This window comes from Rhincodon typus, chromosome 19 (assembly GCF_021869965.1).
Source record: "Rhincodon typus isolate 14 chromosome 19, sRhiTyp1.1, whole genome shotgun sequence".
Classification (NCBI taxonomy): Eukaryota; Metazoa; Chordata; class Chondrichthyes; order Orectolobiformes; family Rhincodontidae; genus Rhincodon; species Rhincodon typus.
Window position 1 is genome coordinate 32,403,189 of NC_063350.1, and position 21,594 is coordinate 32,424,782.

General features: G+C 39.6%; 1 protein-coding gene across 2 annotated transcripts in view; it reads left to right on the forward strand.

The window, feature by feature from the left end:
• Window positions 1-4,777: 4,777 nt before the first annotated feature.
• The window catches only part of hnf4a (hepatocyte nuclear factor 4, alpha), a 68,810-nt gene continuing 51,993 nt past the window's right edge, over window positions 4,778-21,594 (forward strand). Inside the window, exon 1 of one of the 2 annotated variants that reach the window (XM_020527461.2) lies at window positions 4,778-4,964. In XM_020527461.2, coding sequence (XP_020383050.1) covers window positions 4,850-4,964 — 115 coding nt within the window. In that variant the 5' untranslated portion in view covers window positions 4,778-4,849. The remainder of the gene's footprint in view (window positions 4,965-21,594) is intronic. The other variant, XM_048608459.1, reaches the window with a different exon arrangement.

Below are 21,594 nucleotides of genomic sequence, written 5' to 3' on the forward strand. Positions count from 1 at the left end.
ACCAATCCTTGTGGCACACCACTGGTCACAGGACTCCTGTCTGAAAAGTAACCCTCCACCACCACGTTCTACCTTCAAGCCAGTTCTGTATCCAAAAGGCTAGTTCTCCCTGTATTCCATGCGATCTAACCTTGCTAACCAATCTACTATGTGGAACCTTCTTGAACGCCTTACTGAAGTCTATTTGGATCACATCCACTGCTCTGCCTTCATCAATCCTCTTTGTTATTTCTTCAAAAAATGCAATCAAGTTAGTGAGACATGACTTCCTATGCACAAAGCCACATTAATTATCCCTAATCAGAGCTTGCCTTTCCCAATACATGTAAATTCTGTCCCTCAGGATCCCCTCCAATCACTTGCCCACCACTGATATCAGGCTCACCGGTCTATAGTTCCCTGGCTTTTCATTACCACCTTTTTTTAAATAATGGCACCACGTTAGCCAACCTCCAGTCTTGCAGCACCTCACTTGTGGCTACCGATGATACAAATATCTCAGCAAGGGGCTCCAGCAATTACTTCCCTCGCTTTCCACAGAGTTCTAGGGTACACTGGATCAAGTCCTGGAGATTTATCCACCTTTATTCATTTTAAGACATCCAGCACCTCCTTCTCTGTAATATCAACATTTTTTCAAGATGTCACCATTTATTTTCCCAAATTCTCTATCTTCCATATCCTTCCCCACAGTAAACACCGATGCAAAATACTGATTTACTACCTCCCCTAATTCCTGCAGTTCCATACATAGGCGGCCTTGCTGATCTTAAAGGGGCCCTATTCACTCTTTTGTCCTTAATGCATTTGTAGAATCCCTTTGGATTCTTCTTAACCCTATTTGCCAAAGCTATCTCATGTCCCCTTTTTGCCCTCCTATTTTCCCCTCTTAAGCATACTTCTACTACCTTTATTCTCTTCTAGGGATGTGCTCAATCCCTGCTGTCTATATCTGGCATATGCTACCTTTTTTCCCTTGACCAAAACCTCAATTTTTCCAGTCATCCAGCATTCCCTGCACCTACCAGCCTTGCCCTTCACCCTAACAGGAACATACTATCTCAGGACTCTTGTTATCTCATTTTTGAAGGCTTCTCGCTTTCCAGCCATCCCTTTATCTGCAAACATTTGCCCCCAATCAACTTTTGAAAGTTCCTGTCTAATACTGTCAAAATTAGCCTTCCTTCAATTTAGAACTTTAACTTTTAGGTCCGGTCCATCCTTTTTCATCAATATTCTAAAACTAATAGAATTATGATCACTGGTCACAAAGTGCTCCTCCACTGACACCTCAGTCATCTGCCCTGCCTTATTTCCCAAGTGTCGGTCAAGTTTTGCACCTTCTGTAGTAGGTACATCCACATACTGAATCAGAAAATTTTCTTGTACACACTTAGCAAATTCCTTTCCCTCCAAGCCCTTAACACTATGGCAGTGCCAGTCTATGTTTGGAAAGTTAAAATTCCCTACCATAACCACCCTATTTTTCTTACAGATAACCGAGATCTCCTTACAAATTTGTTTCTCAATTTCCCGCTGACTACTGGGGTGTCTACAGTACAATGGCAATAAGGCGATCATCCCTTTCTTATTTCTCAGTTCCACCCAAATAACTTCCCTGGAGGTAGTCCCAGGAATATCCTCCCGAAGTACAGCAGTAATGTTATGCCTAATCAAAAATGCCATTCCCTCTCCTTTCTTGCCTTCCTTTCTATCCTTCCTGTAGCATCTGTACCCTGGAACATTAAGTTGCCGGTCCTGTCCATCCCCGAGCCACGTCTCTATAATCGTTACAATATCCCAGTTCCATATTCCCAACCATGCCCTGAGTTCATCTGCCTTATCTGTTAGGCATCATGCATTGAAATCAATGCAGTTTGATTTATCAGTCCTACCTCGTTCTTTGTTTTGTTCCTGCCTGCCCTGACTGTGTGACCATCTCCTTTTCTCAACTGCACCAGTATCAGACTGATCTCTTTTCTCAGTATCTCCCTGGGTCCAACCACCGCCCCTACTAGTTTAAACCACCCTGAGCAGCTCGAGCAAATCTCGTCACCAGAATATTAGTCCCATTTCAGTTCAGGTGCAATCCGTCTTCCTTATACAGGTCACTTCTACCCCAGAAGAGTTTCCAATGATCCAAAAATGTGAATCCTTTTCCCCTATGCCAGCTCCTTAGCCACGCATTCATCTGCTCTATCCTCCTATTCCTTCCTTCACTAGCTCGTGGCACTGGGAGTAATTCAGATATTAGTACCCTCGAGGACCTACTTATTAAATTCCTGCCTAACTTCCTATAATCTCTTCTCAGAATTTTGTCCTTTTCTCTTCCTATGTCATTAGTTCCAATGTGTACAATGACCTCCTGCTGGTCCCTCTCCCCTTTGAGAATATTCTGCACCCTCTCCAAGATATCCTCGATCCTGGCACCAGGGAGGCAACACACCATTCTGATGTCTTGTTGCCGGCTGCAGAAATGTCTGTCTGTGCCTCTGACTAGAGAGTCCCCTATCACAATTGATCACTTGGAACTTGACATACCCCTTGTTACAATAAAGGCAATCTTGGTACCAGAACTCTCACTCTCAGTACTGCATTTCCTGGAGAGTCCCTCACCATCTACATTTTCCAAAACAGCATAGGCATTAGCTGCATATGTTTCCTACCTTTCCTGGAGGTAACCCATCTACCTGACTGTATCTGCAGTTTTTCAAACTTCCTGCAACTGCCATCCATCACACCCTTGGGCTCCTGTAAATTCCTCATTGCCTGTAACTGCTGCTCCAATCAATCTATGTGAACTGATAGAATTCACAACCAAACACACTTCCTGCCAACATCAGTAACATGGAAACTCTCCCTAATCTCCCACATCCGACTGGAAAAGCACATCACTCTACTAAAGGCAATCTTTGCACCCTACCAATCTATAGACCCAGAAAATATGCTACATGAGGTGTAGCATGCAGAACTACACACAACACTCCAATGTGGCATAACCAGAGCCTCCTTTAGATGTAGTAAGACTTCCTCCCTTTTCTGTTCAAGCTTTATAATTAGAACGGTTAGCCTTCTGGTTGTATTTGTATCTGACTATAACACTTTAATGATATGTGGTAGGCCACTAAATTGCTTTAGACTTTCACTTTTCCTAATTTTCAATATTTAAAAAATACTCAGATCTAACCTACTTTGATCCAAAATGAATTACATCACATTTAACTGCATTGAAATCCATCACCACAATTTTGCCCTCATTACTCATGTTTGATTAATTCAATTTCACCTTTGTAGATTGACTGGTAAACTGTCAGAGTAGAACAATGAAAATGAAAAGCAGACATGTTTTGAAGTCAGCTAGCGATACATTTTCCTAGTTTAGGGCATAAAGGTAAAACTTTCCTTCTGATGTTAGTTGCAAATATTTGGAATTGTTTGTAAATTCGTTATTTTAAATAATAAAATGAACAATACATAATAAAAGAAAAATCCAAAGCAGATTTACAAACTTTGACACATCAGGGTGAAGATAAGATCCTTCAAATAGAGATAATTTGAGTGAATGATATGAAAACAATTCTGCTTGGCAGTGGGTGCACTATTAAAGTTGCAATAACAAAGCTCTTCTGACAAATACATTCATTGCTGGAGGAACCTGCGTTAGCTTTCCGTAATTATGATTTCTTCAACTTGTCTAAACAACATGTTTTAACAGTAGAACCAAAATAATTTCTACAACATCGTCTTTCTCCAGTTTTTCCATTACTGCATTCAGGTAGCGCAGAAGGAATTTTTCCATTTTAATTTGCAACAGGGTAGAAATACCTCTGCAACAAGTTAGTTACATGACAGAAACAGTTTATCACTAAGAAATTATGTCACATGGAAGTAGAAAATCACTATAAGTCGGAAAAGGAAATCAAGCCCAAATGAATGTGAAGTGGGTGGGACTCTTTGGAGAGTTAACAAAAGCAAACAGCCACTAGAAGGCCAATTAAAATTTACTCATTAATGATTACTGCAGAAGAGAGAAACTGTGCTGTTAAGGACGTTGTTCCATACCACATATTTCACTTATTTAACCATCGCAATTCCTAACTTACAGTTGGAAAGATGTTCTATGAAATGTCCCTATTGTGCAAATTATTTTTTAAGTTGCTTCACCGAAAACCATCTCAAGAGAATTCTTTTGACTCATTACATTGCAGTTTTATGGGAAATTTGTATTCTAAGAAAACAATAACAAATACTAGGTTGTACGTTTTATTTCACATACTCCATTTTCGCACAGCAGCACAGGTTCTTTGGACTATGAGTACTTTAAATTCATTGTTGTGTGTTAAATAATATGGTACAAACTGTGTTTCAATAGTTGTCAGTCAGAGTATGGCATTTCACCGAGATAGAGTACTTCAGAGTTTTTTTATGGGCACAAAAATTAAATCTTCTTTTCCCGGTGTAACAATGTTATATGAAAGTAGGATTTGGCTGTGGAAGGCAAACAGTGATATAATAACATGTACTCAGCCCAATCATCTTTTGCTAACAATTATTAAGCAAACAGTAGCTGAGATCAGCAAACTGCATGTCATTAAATAATAAGCTGCCTCAGAAATCAGTGCTTTCTTTTTTAAAAAAAAAGAATGTATTGATAGGAGAAGAGATTAAATATTAACATGAAAACCCCTCCACCCCTCATCAGCATATAGCTCCACTAGCTAGCACTTCATTTCAGTAAGATGCTTGTTAAACATCATAGCTGATAGAGATACTCAATGTAAGTCTGGCAGAGTGGTCATCAACCTGAGAAGTTCAGTGAAAAGGGGGCTTGTTGGAGTTTTTGGTAACAATGCGCTTGTCGAAAGCTCTGATAGAAATGGACTTGCCAGATTACACTGCTGCCTTAGACCCTGCTTATACAACTCTGGAATTTGAGAATATGCAAGTGTTAGCCATGGGTAATGGTGAGTTCCAAAGATTTTACTGTCAGACTACAGGGTTTAAAACTGATATGGTGTATGATTCTCCAAAGAAGATTTTCACTTCGCTTCTGCATAAATAGCAAATGCTGAAAACAAATATAAAATCTTTAGAATAGTTGTAACAGAAGCTGTACTTATTTTGGTCTACTGCACTGTCTAGATGATTTTTAAGCTATACAAATGTCAAAGGCTGTTTGATATTTTCACAAATATAACAAGGATTGTTTGGAAGTTAATTTGTTTTTATGTTTTCAAAGTTGAGGAAATCAAGGAAGTCAAATTCATTAATTGTACATTCAGATATGTGTTAAAGAATCACATGTGTAACTTGTCCGCTGATATATTTTAATTAACAATCAATTGTGAGAGTTTTACAACAAAACCATCATATAATAGTTTTTAATTTCTAACATTGATTCTGAGAACCAATGTTTACAATAGGATTAAAGATTTATTTGGAAGTCATGTTGCTTTTCCAAGTAGTGTGTAAAAATGTGGTTGCTCCTAAAAAAAGCAGCCTTCAAACCAGAGTCATTCACAATCATTATATGTCAAAATTACCCTTTTGCTTTCTGGTTAATTTATTATCGCCTCAGAATAAGAATAACTGGAATAAGTAGTGTTCCACATTTTATCAAATGCAGTAAAGATTATTTACAAGAGACACACTGGTTCATTCTGGTTTTGAAATGACAATCCAGCCTCCATTTTAACTATTACTTCATTTAAGAGAGAAAATCAAACCTCAGTAATGATATTTTTAATAAGCTATTTGGAATTACCCATATTATAGTGGATTTTATAGCTACCCTACTGACTTAAAATAGTTATTGTCGTTACCTTACTGACTTAAAAACTCCAATACAAGATATTAGAAGGATTTTTCAGTAATATAGAAATTGAAAAGCCACTTCACATATGGGATCACCTCAGTTGGAAATTGTCCCGAAATAATCAAGTACCAAGATTATAACACAATCCGTTAGAAGCTGTTACATACTGCATAAGTCACCAACTAATGTTTACTGATAAAAGTAATCAATGCGGACTGAGTGTTAATTTCAGGATATATCCGTTGATATTGCTTGCTTAAACCTTTTTGTTCGAAATATGAAATTCCAATTCTACTTGTATTTTTAAGGTACAGCAGTAATTAGACTGGCATTTTTGATTGATCAGTAACCTGCTGCAAATCACTTTGACAATAACAGTAAATTACTATTTTAAAAACTGAACCCAGGGCCCAAATCTAAGATGAATGCCATCTTTTGGGGTTAAAACTGACTTTTACTGTTATTTTTATTACTTGGGTGTTTCTATATTTTTGGTGGAAGATTTTTTTTTACAATTTTGATGTAATGATATATTCAAACATGCCTTTAAATTCTCACAGATCTTTGATGCCTTTGCTTGATTTAAATCGTTCACAAGGTAGTTCAGTCGAGCTGAAAGCTGTCAGCAAGGAAAATAGCAGTACACTGAAAGCAGCATTTCCATGACATGATTCAGTAGCTTAAAAGATGTATAAAAGTTCTTTTAAAATTATATTTTCAACCTGCTAACAAATATTCAAAATTTTCAACTTATTTAGAAGAATCAATTGAGAAAAGGTTTGAACCCTAAGTCTATTCTAGATGAATAAATTTAATTAGGAAAATTTGTATAATTCATAACTTTATTCAGGAAAATTTTTCAAAAATGATTCTAATTACTGGATTTAGCAGGCTGGCCCTTTAAGAAAAATATCCCATGTCACATGCCTAAATCTATTCCGTCATTTATCCATTCTACAATAGTTTTCTTACCATAGCAACAGTTAACATATCAAAAAAGGTTGCCCTCCTTCTCATCTTCTCCTTTGTCTCCATAGCTTTTTCAGGTAGAAGTTGAAATGTATTGCACTCATGTTTTGTGCATGAAACAACTATATACCATAATAATAAATTGAGCAGTGAATCAACCAGCGTCCTATCTGATGTTGGATCCATTGCTAAATATGTCAGACTCATTTTATGCAGGTACCTAAAACAGACAGTGGGTTCTATTAAATATGTTAATCAGTGATTAAACATCCATTAAAGAATCCCTGTTTAACATGTATTACCTAACCCCCTCCCACTTGCAGGTTCAGGGAAAATTAGATTGTTCGATGCATGCCAATGACGATTAAAGCATAGCTGATTGTTCCTGCCTCTGCAAAGGAAGGAGGAATTTCACAGAAATGCTTTCCGATGGTTAGCCTGAAAATCTCAAAAATAAAGCAGCAGGTTTTTTTTAGATGTAGGAAAGTTTCTGTTGCAATCACCCAATCTTGATTACAGTAAAAATTTAAACTTTTTAAACTTTAAATACTACATTGGACATGAGTACTTTATAAACAGTGTGCCTTGCTGATGATGAGATTTATGTATTGTCTAATTTGGTTGGTGTTATAGCTTGCATTCCCATAATGGGGTACTGTGCTCCCATTTCATTATGAATGGAAGTTTTACTAGCTGGAGAATGTTCAGATTCCACCTCAATTTTTACTCTACGCACATAGGTTTTGGTGCTTTTGTGGCAAAAAAGGGAAAATTTAAGCACATACCTTTATAAAGCTTGCATGTTTCTGCCCTGCTATATTGCACAGCAGTCTGTGTATCATATCACTTATACTGTGGGCCATTCCACTGCTGCGAATATAAGAATAACAATTTGCTATAATTTCAACAAAGATTTTATTGTGTTTCAACATTTCTTGTTCATTTATTCACTTAAAGGATTTAGTTATGACTGTTGAACTTTGAAGCAGAATCACACAGATTTGAAAAGGAAGGCGATAGGTTGCAGGTACGAAAAATAGAGGAACATACTGATCAATATAAGTTAATCTGACCATAACTGTCACATTGCATATTTTGTCCACCTACAAATAAGGCAGTTTAAAAGATTTTTATGATGCCTCACCTCAAGTATTAGCTGGGTGGCTGGGATTTAAGTTTACTGGACCCACACATCCCATGCAATAAGAAACAGTTGGATTTCACCAGCACACTGGAGATGTGGGAGCTGGGGAGCTGGTAGAATTCATAAAATGGCAAGATAATGCAAGATGGCATGTCTATATTCTTCTCACCATCATGCCAATTTACCAGCCCTCTCCAATGGTATCAAATGCAGCGTGGTAGCATTTGTAACATATTTGAATAAATAACGAGAATGATGCCCAATCACAACACCACCTCAAAGCCATTTTTTAAGATTTCTATGAAGTTCAAGAATAGGCAAATTGTGTTCGCAAACCCCCACGCTTTTTCTTGTCATACTTGTTCCAATGTGACCTTTCAAAACTTGCCCTATTGTTTTTGAAAACCACAATTTCATTTTTTTTATTTCAATTTCTGTACAGTCCTATATCATTGCAGTCAGAGTCTAACTGATGACTCAGCAGCCTAACAGCTTCTTGGTCACGGGAAGCATAAATGTTATACTATACTGTAACTTTCAAATGAAAATTTCTGTTGTCAAAGAGTAAATATTGCAAGCGCTGAAACAAGATTAGTTACATGTTGTTTTTCATACATGGAATATTCAAGAAAATATAAGAATAATAGGCGTGTGTAGAGAAAAACTCTGACATTGACCATTTTGAACAATTTCATTCTTTCTAAAGATTCTGTAATTTTGCACAAAGCTCCCTATAATTTGATAAAAATGCCCAACTCAGAGAAGACTTGAAGATTGTTTGTGTAAGAAATGGAAGTGTTCTGTTGGTGACGATAAAACAAGGGTCAAAAGAGATTACTGAAGCAAAGAATAATGCAGTATTCTGTACCCGAACAATATTTCAAGTGTACTGGGACACTAATTCTGATAATGGGCCACAAAATTAAAATTGCCCTCTTCGCAAGCTGCCTCCTTTTTAAAAGGAAGCAAAGTGTGGTTCAAGTATTTTGAGTGGAGAAATGGCTCTTGTTGAACTTCCCCTTATTACATATTTGTATGATATGCTGGTGAGAAATTTTGTCAAGGTAAACATGTCAAAATATCCTGGCTTCTGACCCTTTTTTCAACTATTTTAAGTTTAATGCCACTACGAAAGCAGTCAAATCTGATTTTTGATCTCTGCATCTAAAACCCACCATAGGCAATGTTTAACAGGATGGAGTTACGCATATTATCCATGCTAATAAAGTAACCTACACAATGTAGATTTACTTTGATGCAAGATAGTCTTTCATCTATAAGCTATCTGGGCCTATTGTCAGTATTAAAAACCATCAACAAAAAACAATTTAAGATTGGATTCTTGTCAGATAATATGTTTTCAATGATTTAATGCAGGATTTATTGGGTGATAAAATTATCAGGGTGTAGATATAATGAAGCATTTCTACAAGCATTTAAAACACGAAAGCTTTGTCAAGAATTTTTTGTGATATCAATTGTATTTTATTTCAGTTAGCCTTAAACATTGTATTTTTAAATTGATTAAAAGTAAATTTCAAAACATTGCAAACAATTGGATTATAATTGTTTGGATTCTAAGTGTGTTAGATTTGATTATTAAAAGTTTATGGGATTTGATCCTTTGCTATATTATCACCTCCTTTTCCTTCCTCCCACTACCCAGAACCTAGTTCTGCCAATAGAGCGTATGCACAATTATATGTGGAAAGGCATGTTCCAATAACAAGTAAACTGTGGCATTAGACACCTTAACACGCCTCTGATTTTCCAATATCTTTCTTAGAAATTGAAATCTGTGGGTACAATGTTCTGCTCCCTGGAGATGGTAAGAGAGGAAATACTTGGGTGAGTTGTCCGTGAAGAGATACACTCACCCACTTCTCTCCACCTCACCAATCAGGCGCTGGGCAAGAAGAACCACTGAGAACTCTCAACTCATCTGCATTCAAGGCCTTTAAATGATCAATTAACTATCCACTTAAGGCCTCTAATTTGCCATATTCCAATTAAATGGCTGGTTTCCTGATAACCAAGGAAAACTGTTTGCGGGTTGGGTGTAGGATCTCAATATATTCCTCGGGACAATTGGAGGCACAGATGAGGGGCATATTGGTGACTGCTGAAAGCCAGCCCAACCCTGATCTTTATCCCCTCTGAGCCTGCTTCTCCCCATGACCCCCCAGTCACAATAAGGAAAAGAGGAACATCTCCATGCCGTCAATGGATCCCAACTGATGCTTCTTATGACTTTGAAGCTGCCAACCCCTAATTGACTGGCAGTTTCTGACAAGCCAGGCTTCTGCTGTTGAGACTTGAGATACACTGAGAAGTTTGCTGATCAGGTCTTAACAAAGTGGAGTTGGACACACACTCTTGGTGGTGAGGGTGGTTAGTCTATGCTAACATCTTTACTTAGTTTCAGAATAGTGAAATAATTGTGGTTGGTGAGTATGACCTAGGACAGATTAAAAGATGAATCCAATCATTTTTAAGATTGCTTTTTGCCAGTGGGCGAGGAGGCTGTTGTAGCTGAGTACTAGCACTCTTGGGGACATACTTTGATATATAACTGACCCCAAGACCTATAGCTGGCTGGCATCTAAGATGCATCTCTGTGGTATGATAAAATACCACAATTTCTTCACCACAGATGGGTCTGAATCAAGTAGGAACATGGGACAAATGCTTAGGTCAGCATTTTAAACTTCAAGCCAACCAGAGAAACTGTAATTATTGCCATGTGTCAGCCATTGATCAGTGGGATCTTTTTCATACTGAAGTCAGAAGGACGTGGATTCAAGTCCACTCCCAATATTTGAGCAGATAATCTAGGAGACAATACGGGCTGCAGTTGCTGGAAGCCAAAGTTAATAAACATGGAGCTGGACAAACACAGCAGGTCAGACAGCATCAGAGGAGCAGGAAAGTCAATGTTTCAGCCTGTAGCCTCAAGGTGCTGTTTGTCAGATGTTGCGTTTGTCCATGGCACTGTCTGCCTTCTCAGCTGGGAATCAAAGAGTCTTTGGCACGGAAGATCAGAGGGGAAATTCACATGTCATTTGGGCCAATATTCTTCACTCAACCAACTAAAGCAAATTAAATTGTATGGTAATTATCTCATGTATGACTTACAGTCCGCAATTTGGTTGTCACAGTTGGAATGCCACAACTGTTACACCCAGAAGCCAAACACAATTCCTCAAGTTGTTATCATTCTTGATGGGATTACAAATTGTAAATCTCCCCAGTGAGAGAGATGAAGTGGCCCCCCTTCTTTATTCACCCTTTTTCCTTTGGCTGGTTTCAGCAAGGATAATTTTAAAAGGATCCCTTCCCTTGTGACTTATATTCTTTGACACCCAAATGAACGTGTGTTTTAAAAGGAGCCAGTTTAGCCAGGGTTTCTTTAATTAGCAAAGAGTCAGTTCATTCATTACTAAATGTGAGAAGAACTAATAAAGCAACACACATACACACAAAGTAGATATGAGGTGAGTCCAAAAATGTAAAAACAAAAATGAACAGATCAGTTTTGAAATGTTTGCGAAGAGCAGATTCTTGAAAGGGAAGAATCATAACTGTGTCTGTAGTTTGGGACATAATCCATAAGGAATGGTCTGCCATTTAGCAGGGAGTCATCAGCCCCTCATTATCTTTGCAGTCACAGGAAATTACAGTCCATCTGTTTCTACACCTCTTTTCCCCATTGAAGGACTAACTTTTTTTAAGTCCCCTTTGCATCCGTAGGTTTCACTTCCATAGGTGACATTTAGGGGATGCCCTTCCCTTTCTCTCTCTCTCTCTCTCTCTCACTCACTCACTCACTCACTCATTTTTCACTCTCTCTCTCTCCAGGCAGCCACTTAATTTGCATCCACAACCATTTTTGACTATATCAGCCATTTTTTTAAAAACCCATTTGGAATTATATGATAAAAACGTCTGTACTACTTCGGGGATCTCGAGTCAAGGTCATGAAATTACGAGGGGGCATAGTTTTACAGTGAGTGGAGGTCGATATAGGGGAGAAGTCAGAGGTAGGTTCTTTACTCAGAGAGTGGTAGGGGTGTGGAATGCATTGCCGGAGAGGGTAGTGGAGTCGGCCTCATTAGGGGCATATGGATGATAGTATAAGGTAGGGATGGAGGTTAGATAGACCTTAGGTTTTGGGTAAAAGTTCGGTACAACATCGTAGGCCGAAGGGCCTGTACTGTGCTGTACTGTTCTATGTTCTATGTTCCAGAAGTGGAGTGACTGCCCTTGACATCAAGGTAGCATTTGACTGAGTGTGGCATCAAGGAGCACTCACAAAACCAGTGTCAGTGGGAATCAAGGGGAAAAATCTCAGCTGATTAGTCATACCTAGCACAAAGAAAGATGGTTGTGATTGTTGGAAGTCAATCATCTCATTCCTGGGATGTTGCTGTAGGACATGGCAGGTGATCCGCAAGCTTTTCAAACACATTGCCACGCAGCAGCAAAGCAAAGATTCATGGCTCTGATTTTTCACAGGGTTAGTTGTTTGAATTAGTCTCTGGCGAATCAAGTGACCTCAGTAAAAAAGGGACCATTTCAGGTCCAGTCAGTCAATCTGGGCTGCACTTACAACTCGGAATATCTAACTTGGAAAAATAAAGATCTAAAACTTAAAAGTTATTATTAACAATTCTGGTAAATAGATTTTCAAGGTACATTTTCTGCCATTTTAGTAGTTATTTATAACTTAAAATAATGGAGTTACAAAAGAAGACAGAGGGTTGAATTTTCTGTGTTGTGTGAACAATGATGAAACAGGGAATTGTGGTAAGGATGAGAAAATGAAGCAGAATCCCTCTGTTGAGAAAAGGTTTCAGTTTTTCCCCTTAAGCTTTACATGTCAACTTTAGAATTAGACCACTGAGAAGTGACTACCTTATTTCCATGTACTTGATGTACCTTTTTTAGCCCAGCCAGCCTTATTCCTACATCACTTCCAATTCCCTTCTCCTTCCCTGAGAAACCAGTTGGCACAAATCCCTGACACAAAGTCAGCAGTTACTTGGTGGCAGCAGTCACTTGCATGGCCCTGTCATCCCCACTGAATAGGCAAGGAGGTGGACATTTTGCTGTACAGCACTGGGCTAGGCCAACATCAGACCTGCGGCATGTACCAGCAGTTTACGTGGCAAATGCAGTAGACATGCTTCAAGCAAACAGTCATATCTGAAAGTAAAATGGGACCACTATTTACTAATTTGAAGTGAGACCATAGTCAGTAAGGAGGTACCTTCACACCCAGTCAAAGAGTTCATTCAATTCCAGTCTCAGTTGGCCAAGGTCAGTCTATTACATGGCCCTCCCTGACTCCAGGGATCTGTGTTCTCACAGTCCAGGTATTGGGCCACAGTCAACCTGGGAATTGGGTAATAATGGTCAGGGAGCTTACAAGGAACAGACTATGGAGTTCTGTGGAAGCAAGAGGCTCATCTGGGTTTGGGATAATTGGACTGTATCTCTAAGGGAATTAATTCAGTGAAAGGGGCAATTCATGATAAATTAGTGGGCTGTCAGAGTATAACAGGGAACTGAGAGTTCGTATTTTTATTTAAGCTTGTTGATTGCAGCCAGTGTGATCTGTGCTTCTCAGAGTATTTTGCTAATTTGTTTTTGTGGGAATGTACAAATTATTTTAATAAACTTCTTAAAATATGTTGTTAGAGGTATTTATAGAAACATCTAATAAAACGTATAACAGGATTTGGCAATATTTTAAACTCTGTTTTGGAAATACTGAATTACATTTATAAAGATTTGATAATGCTGCACTTTATACAGTAACCCATTGTAAAGAGGGACCTGCTTCTGCAATAAGGATTTTCTGTTAAAATTGGAAGCTTCATTTCACATGAAATTTTAGAAACTCACAGTTAGCCTACATAGTTACTACAATTTGTTTTTTTCAAATCGGTAATATACAGGTTTTGTGTAATATTCAGAATTTATACTTGTGTCCATTTATTTGTATAGTATTTATTGTCATTGCCCTGTACATTATTTGAGTTTGTGGGTTCATAGTGTATTGCAAACAGGACACCTTAACTCTTTCCAAATAAACTAACAAAAACTAAATATATTCTTTATGCTGGAAACACTCAGCAGGATTTGGCAGAATCTGTGGAAAAAGAAAAGTACTCAAATTTGAATTCAATATGTCTCTTCTTCAGAACTAAAGCAAGGTAGAAATATGATGGGTTTATGCCATTGAAAGAGGTGAGAGATGAGGAAGAGAAAAAGGAAAGATCTGCGATAGGGTAGAGGGCAGGAGAAATGAAATGACAAAGTTGTCATGCAACAAAAGGTAATGATCAAAGCAGAGAGACAAAGCACTTGCCCAATATGAGTGTGAAAAGCAGAATAATGAACTCTTCCAATCAAAAGCAAAAGCAAGATTTAGATAGGCACATAACAGAAATCATGATAGAAGACTGATTTTGCGGTTTGAAATGGTGCTGCACAATTTAGCATAAATCAATACAGGAAAGACACCAGTGTCACATCCTAGGTCAAAAATTTGGAATGGGAGTCAAAAAGCAAAGGAGGGTGAAAAATAGAGTGACCATGTTCTGCAAAATATGGAATGGACTGGTGGGAATTGATAGACAGAAATATCTGGTGCCCCCTAGCAATGAGAAAATAAGTGGTAGGTATCCACGTATATTATTAAGACTATTTGTTTCTAAGGTAATATATCAACAAAGTACAAACCCACAATGAAGCAAGCTGCCAAAGGAAATTGTTACAGTCCCATCACTTGAAATCTTCAACACTCATCTTTAGATTGTTTCCATTTCATAGTTTTCATTCTGTGGAAGTCATGGCATAGTTATAATGTCATTGGACTAGCAATCCAGAGTCCCAAACTAATGTTTTGGCGACATGGGTTCAATTCCACCATGGCAGATGGTGACATTAGAGTTCTTGCCTAGCGATAACTATATAATAATTGTCATAAAGACCCATCCTATTCACTAATTCCTTTTGGGGGTGAAATCTGCCATCTGCACCTGGTCTGGCCTACATGTGACTCCAAACCCTCAGCAATGTGGTTGGCTTTTAACTGTCAACTGAAATGGCCTGGAAAGCTACCTAGTTGTATTAATCAAATACAAAGCTTAAAGAAGAGAATAAAAACAGGCAGATCAACAGCCTTCAAATTAGAAAATAACAGAGGCAGGTACAGCCCTGTCAATGCTGCAAAGCCATCTTTATCAATATGTAGGTGCTTGTGCCAGAATTTGGTGAATAGTCACTTAGATTAGTAAAATCATCATTCACATAGAAAGTACCTGAGCAGTGTCCCAGATACTAATGTTGTTTTGCTGATGGGGAAGAACATAATCACCAATAATCATCAGTTGTAGCACAGTATACAATTGGGAAGGAGTTGCTCTGGTAGTCCTGAATATTAAATGCGGCCTCCACAATGACTGTTACCATTTTTCATAGATGCAACATAGAAAACATCCGATCTGAATGCATCACAGCTTGGTACGGCAACTGCTCTCTCCAAGACTGCAAGAAATTACAGAGAGTTGTGAACGCAGCCCAGGCCATCACGAAAATTAGCTTTCCTACCATTGACTTCATGTACACTTCCTGCTGCCTCGGAAAAGCAGCCAAAATAATCAAAGACCCCTCCTATCCCAGTGATACTCTCTTCCACCCTCTTCCATCAGGCAAAAATTTGAAAACACATTTCAACAGATTTAGGAACAGCTTATTCTCCACTGTTATCAGACATATTAATGGATGTCTCCTATATTAGAATTGATCTTTCTCTGCACCTTCTCTGTAGCTATAACACAATATTCTGCATTCTGTTCTATTACCCTGACATGCTTATGAAAGAGATGATTTATCTGGTTAGCACACAAAACAATACTTTTCACTGTATCTCAGTACATGTGACAATAATAAATCAAATCAAATCAAAACAAAGTCTCACAGCATCACGTCTGACATATGCAAGGAAATCATCTATAAGTAATCACCTCCATTCTCCTCAGCTGATGAATCAGTAATTTTCCATGCTGACCACCAGTAGGAAGAGGTTCTGAGTTTGACAAGGACTCAAGAGGTACTCAGGGTGGGGGACCTCAATGTCCAAAGTGAAGAGTGCCTGTATGGCACCACTGCAGATCAAGCTGGCAAAGTCATAAAGAACATAATTGCTACATTGCATCTGCAGCAGGTCATGAGGGCAACCACAAGAAAATCTTACTTGACCTTGTCTTCATCAATTATAGATTAATCTGTCCATGACAGTATTTGTAGGAGTGGCCACTGTACAGTCATTTTGGAGACAAAGTTCTGAATTCACACTGAAGATACCTTTTATCATGCAGAGTTTACATTTCGGGTCCGGTGACCCTTCCTCAGAACATTTCGGTTCTGAGGAAGGGTCACCGGACCCGAAACGTCAACTCTGTTTTTTCCCTTCACAGATGGTGCCAGATCTGCTGAGCTTTTCCAGCAACTTTGTTTTTGTTCCTGATTCACAGCATCTGCAGTTCTTTCAGTTTTTATACCTTTTATCATGTCGTGTGGTGCTCCCACAACACTAAATTGGATGGAGTTCAAACCAACATGGAACCAAAACTGGGCATCCACAAAGTGCTGTGACTACAGCCAGACATCCCAGCATCACAAATGCCAATCTTCAAAAATTTGATTCACTTCATGTGATATCAGGAAATGGTTGAAGATACTAAATACAGTAAAGGCTATGGCCCTGATGATATTCTGCAATAGTACCGAAGACATAGGAACATAGAACAGGATTGGGTCATTCAGTCTGCTGAGCCTGCCACATCATTCAATACAATCTTGGCTGGACAGTTTCCACAGTCCTCTGAGATAGATAATTTCAATGGTTCGCCACCCTCTGAGTGAAAAAAAACTCTTCATCCAGGACATAAGGGACATTTCCATTTATTTTTAAATTATGCTCCCTAGTATTAGACTCCAAGCAGGTGAAATATTTCATCTACGTCCACCCTGTCTTTCCCTTTAAGAATTTTGTAAGTTTAATGAGATCATCTCTTATTCTTCGAATCTCTAGAGAATACAAACCCAGTTTGCTTAATCTCGCCACACATTTATCCACATTATATTCCATCTGCCATTCATTAAGCCTGTCCAAATCCTCCTGTAACTTTGCATCTTCTTCACAACACATATTTCTGCTTAGCTTTGTATCATTCGCAAATTTGGAAATATTACATTTTGTCCCCAACTCCAAATCACTAATAGATATTGTGAACGACTGGGATCCAAGTACTGATCCTTGTGGTACACCACTAGTCACAGCCTGCAAACATGACAATGACCCATTTATTCTGACCCTAGTTAACAGATAGAGAACAATTATTTATCCACATCAGTAAGTTATCTTCTATCCCACGTGTTTAATTTTTCTAACCAGCTTCATGTGGGGTCTTTAAAAGCCATCTGAAAATTTAAGTATAATATGTCCAACGGCTCTCCTTTCATCAATTTTGTTAGTAACATCTTCAGAAAAACTCCAATAAAGGGTCCAGACCCGAAACGTCAGCTTTCCTGCTCCTCTGATGCTGCTTGGCCTGCTGTGTTCATCCAGCTCTACACCTTGTTATTTCTTACCATTTGCAAAACTATGTCAACTATAGCCAATCGAATTATTATCAACCAGGTATATTAAACAGGACAAATCCAACCCATCAAATTACTGCTCCATTTGACAGTGCTATCAAGCAGCATTTGCAAAGTAATAAACTGCCCATTGTCACTTAGTTTAGGTTCTACCAGGGCCAATCAGATCCTAACCTCTTTACAGCCTTGGTTCAAATATACACAAAAGAACTGAACTCCTGAGGTGAGGTCAGAGTTACTGCCTTTGATATCACGGCACCCTTGAACTAGAGTCAGTGGGAATCAGGAGGAAATCTCTCTGCTGTGGGAGTCATACGGAGCACGAAGGAAGGTAGTTTTGATTATTGAAGTTCAATTATCTTAGCTGTTATCTTACCTTCAGCTGTTTCATCAATTACCTTCCTTCATCATCAAGTTAGAACTGGGCTTGTTCACTGATGGTTACAGAATATTCAGCACCAACAAACAGAATAATCTTCGTTTGTATTTGGAATGATTCCAACTCCATGTCATCAACCATTTCTGCACATGTTGCATACTTGTAAGCCAGGGACCATACCTTCTTAGCTTTTGGACAGGATGTTGTGTTATGTCTCATTGTGAGTATGCTGTTAAGAGACATTCTTGTAATATCATCACTGATTTGTAGCATGTGACCTGAATGTATGGTGGTCTCATTCTGCATCTTCCCTTGGATCATTTGAAGCATGACTCTATACTAGAAACATAATGCAATGTTTGTACATTACAATAGTTACTTGTAATGAAGATCTACTAGATTCTTCATTACCATAATATCGACACTTGTTTTCTTCTATTATGAGGGATAGCATTAGAATCGCTGAAGCCAAACTCAAACCACAGGGTTTGAATTCACATTTCAATGACTTGCCTTTCTTAACTTTGATAGACACTGTGTGCAAGTTTCAGGACCCAAGACCAAATAACATGAAGAGCAAGTGCTGTTGGGTTCTGGAAACTAGGCACCCATCATTGAATTAGTAAACCCATTGAGTACAGCTCCCATACTCCTAAAAAATGCCCTAAAAATATGTCTATTCTCCATTTCAGAATAGCATTCACAATATACTGGTGCAATTTTTTTTTCCAATCTTCCACTGCAGACATCATGTGTCCCCTCTATAAGAGATTGCCACCTTCATGCAAGAGTTTTTTACAGTTCGGCGCATGACCCACTAGGAGATTACTGGCTTTGTGCTAACCCCATGTCCAAGATCATAGAATCATTGAATTTTACAGTACAGAAGGAGGCTATTAAATCCATTGTGTCTGTACTGTTCTCGAAAGAACTACCCAGCTAGTCACATTCTCTACTCCTATCTTGTAGCCCTCTAAATTAGTCACTTTCAAATATATATCCAGCTCTCTTTGGAACTTCCCATGGAATCCACCTCCACTATTCTCCCAGGCAGTGCATTCCAAATCTTAACTCTCAAAGGTGCCCAGGACTGAACACAATACTCCAAATGTGATCGAACCAATGATTTTTAAAGGTGTAACATCAATTCATTGCTCTTATGCTCTACGCCTCTATTTATAAGCCCAAAGATCCTATACGTCATAGAGTCATACAGCACTCAAAACAGACCCTTCGGTCCAACCAGTCCATGCTGAACATTATCCCAAACAAAATTAGTCCCACCTGCCTGTTCCTGGCCCATATCCCTCCAAACCTTCCCTATTCGTATATCTATCCAAATGTCTTTTAAACGTTGTAATTGTACCCACATCCACCACTTCCTCAGGAAATTCATTCCATATATGACCCGCCCTCTGTGTAAAAGATTTGCCTCATATGTATTTTTTAAACCTCTCCCATCTCACCCTAAAAATGTGCCCCCAAGTCTTGAAATTTCCAATCTTAGGGAAAAGATAACTACAATCAACTCTGTCTATATCCCTCATTAGTTTATCAACTTCTATCAGGTCACCTCTCAACCTCCTATGCTCCAGCAAAAAAGTCCCAGCCTACCCAGCCTTTCCTTACAACTCAAACTTTTCATATCTGGCAACATCCTGGTGAATCTCTCCAGTTTGATAATATCCTTCCTATAACTGAGCGACCAGAACTGGACACAGTATTCCAGAAGAGGCGTCATCAATGTCCTGTACAACCTCAGCAATGTCCCAACTCTGATACTCAAAGGATTGAGCAATGAGGGCAAGCATGCCAAATGTCTTTTTAACCACCCTGTCTGTATATGATGCAAACTTTAAAGAATTATGTACCTGCATAATTATGTACCCCTAGGTCCCTCTGTTCCACAACACCACACAAGGCCCTACCATTAATTGTATAAGCCCTACGTCTTCATAACAACCATTTTAACTTGACTGGCCACATCAGACAATCATGCAGATGAACCCTAAAGTTCCCTCTGTTCCTCTATTCCCCTCAACATAGTACCATTGAGCCTGTATTGTCTCTCCATATTTCTTTTACCAAAATGCATTTTCTCTCATTTTCTCTGAATCGAATTTCATCTGCCAGGTGTCTGCTGATGTGGCCGACTTGTCAATGTCCCCCTGAAGTTGCTCAGCATCATCCTCGCAATTCACTATTCTCCCTAGCTTAGCGTCCTCTGCAAATTTAGAGATTTTGCCCTCAAGACCTATTTCCAAATCATTCATAGAAATCAGAAAATGCAAGGGTCCAAACACTGATCCCTATGGAACACTACTTTCAAATAGTCTCCAATGTGAGTAATGCCCACCTATACTTAACTTAAAAGAACTCAATCAAATTTGTCAGGCACAACCTATCCTTGACAAAGTCATGGATAGTAGGAACTGCAGATGCTGGAGAATCTGAGACAACAAGGTGCAGGGCTGGATGAACACAGCAGGCCAAGCAGCATCATAGGAGCAGAGAGGCTGACGTTTCGGGCCTAGACCCTTCATCAGAAAAGGGGGAGGGGAAGGGGGTTTTGAAATAAATAGGGAGAGAGTGGGAGGCGGATAGAAGAGGGATAGAGGAGAGGATAGGTGGAGAGGAAACAAACAGGTCGAAGAGGCGGGGATGGAGCCAGTAAAGGTGAGTGTAGGTAGGGAGTTAGGAAGGGGATAGGTCAGTCCAGGGAGGACGGACAGGTCAAGGGGGCGGGATGAGGTTGGTCGGTAGGAGATGGAGGTGCGGCTTGAGGTGGGAGGAGGGGATAGGTGGGAGGAAGAACAGGTTAGGGAGGCAGGGACGAGCTGGACTGGTTTTGGGATGCGGTAGGGGGAGGGGAGATTTTGAAACTTGTGAAATCCACATTGATACCATTGGGCTGCAGGGTTCCCAAGCGGAATATGAGTTGCTGTTCCTGCAACCTTCGGGTGGCATCGTTGTGGCACTGCAGGAGGCCCAGGATGGACATGTCGTCTGAGGAATGGGAGGGGGAGTTGAAATGGTTCGCGACTGGGAGGTGCAGTTGTTTATTGCGAACCGAGCGTAGGTGTTCTGCAAAGCGGTCCCCGAGTCTCCGCTTGGTTTCCCCGATGTAGAGGAAGCCACACCGGGTACAGCGGATGCAGTATACCACATTGGCAGATGTGCAGGTGAACATCTGCTTGATGTGGAAAGTCTTCTTGGGGCCTGGGATGGGGGTGAGGGAGGAGGTATGGGGGCAGGTGTAGCACTTCCTGCGGTTGCAGGGAAAAGTGCCGGGTGTGGTGGAGCTGGAGGGGAGTGTGGAGTGGACAAGGGAGTCACAGAGAGAGTGGTCCCTCCGGAAAGCCGATAAGGGTGGGGAGGAAAAGATGTCTTTGGTGCTGGGGTCGGATTGCAGATGGCGGAAGTGTCGGAGGATGATGCGTTGGATCCGGAGGTTGGTGGGGTGGTACGTGAGGACGAGGGGGATTCTTTTTTGGTTCTTATTGCGTGGACGGGGTGTGAGGGATGAGTTGCGGGAGATGTGGGAGATACGGTTGAGGGCGTTCTCGACCACTGAGGGGGGGAAGTTATGGTCCTTGAAAAACGAGGACAACTGAG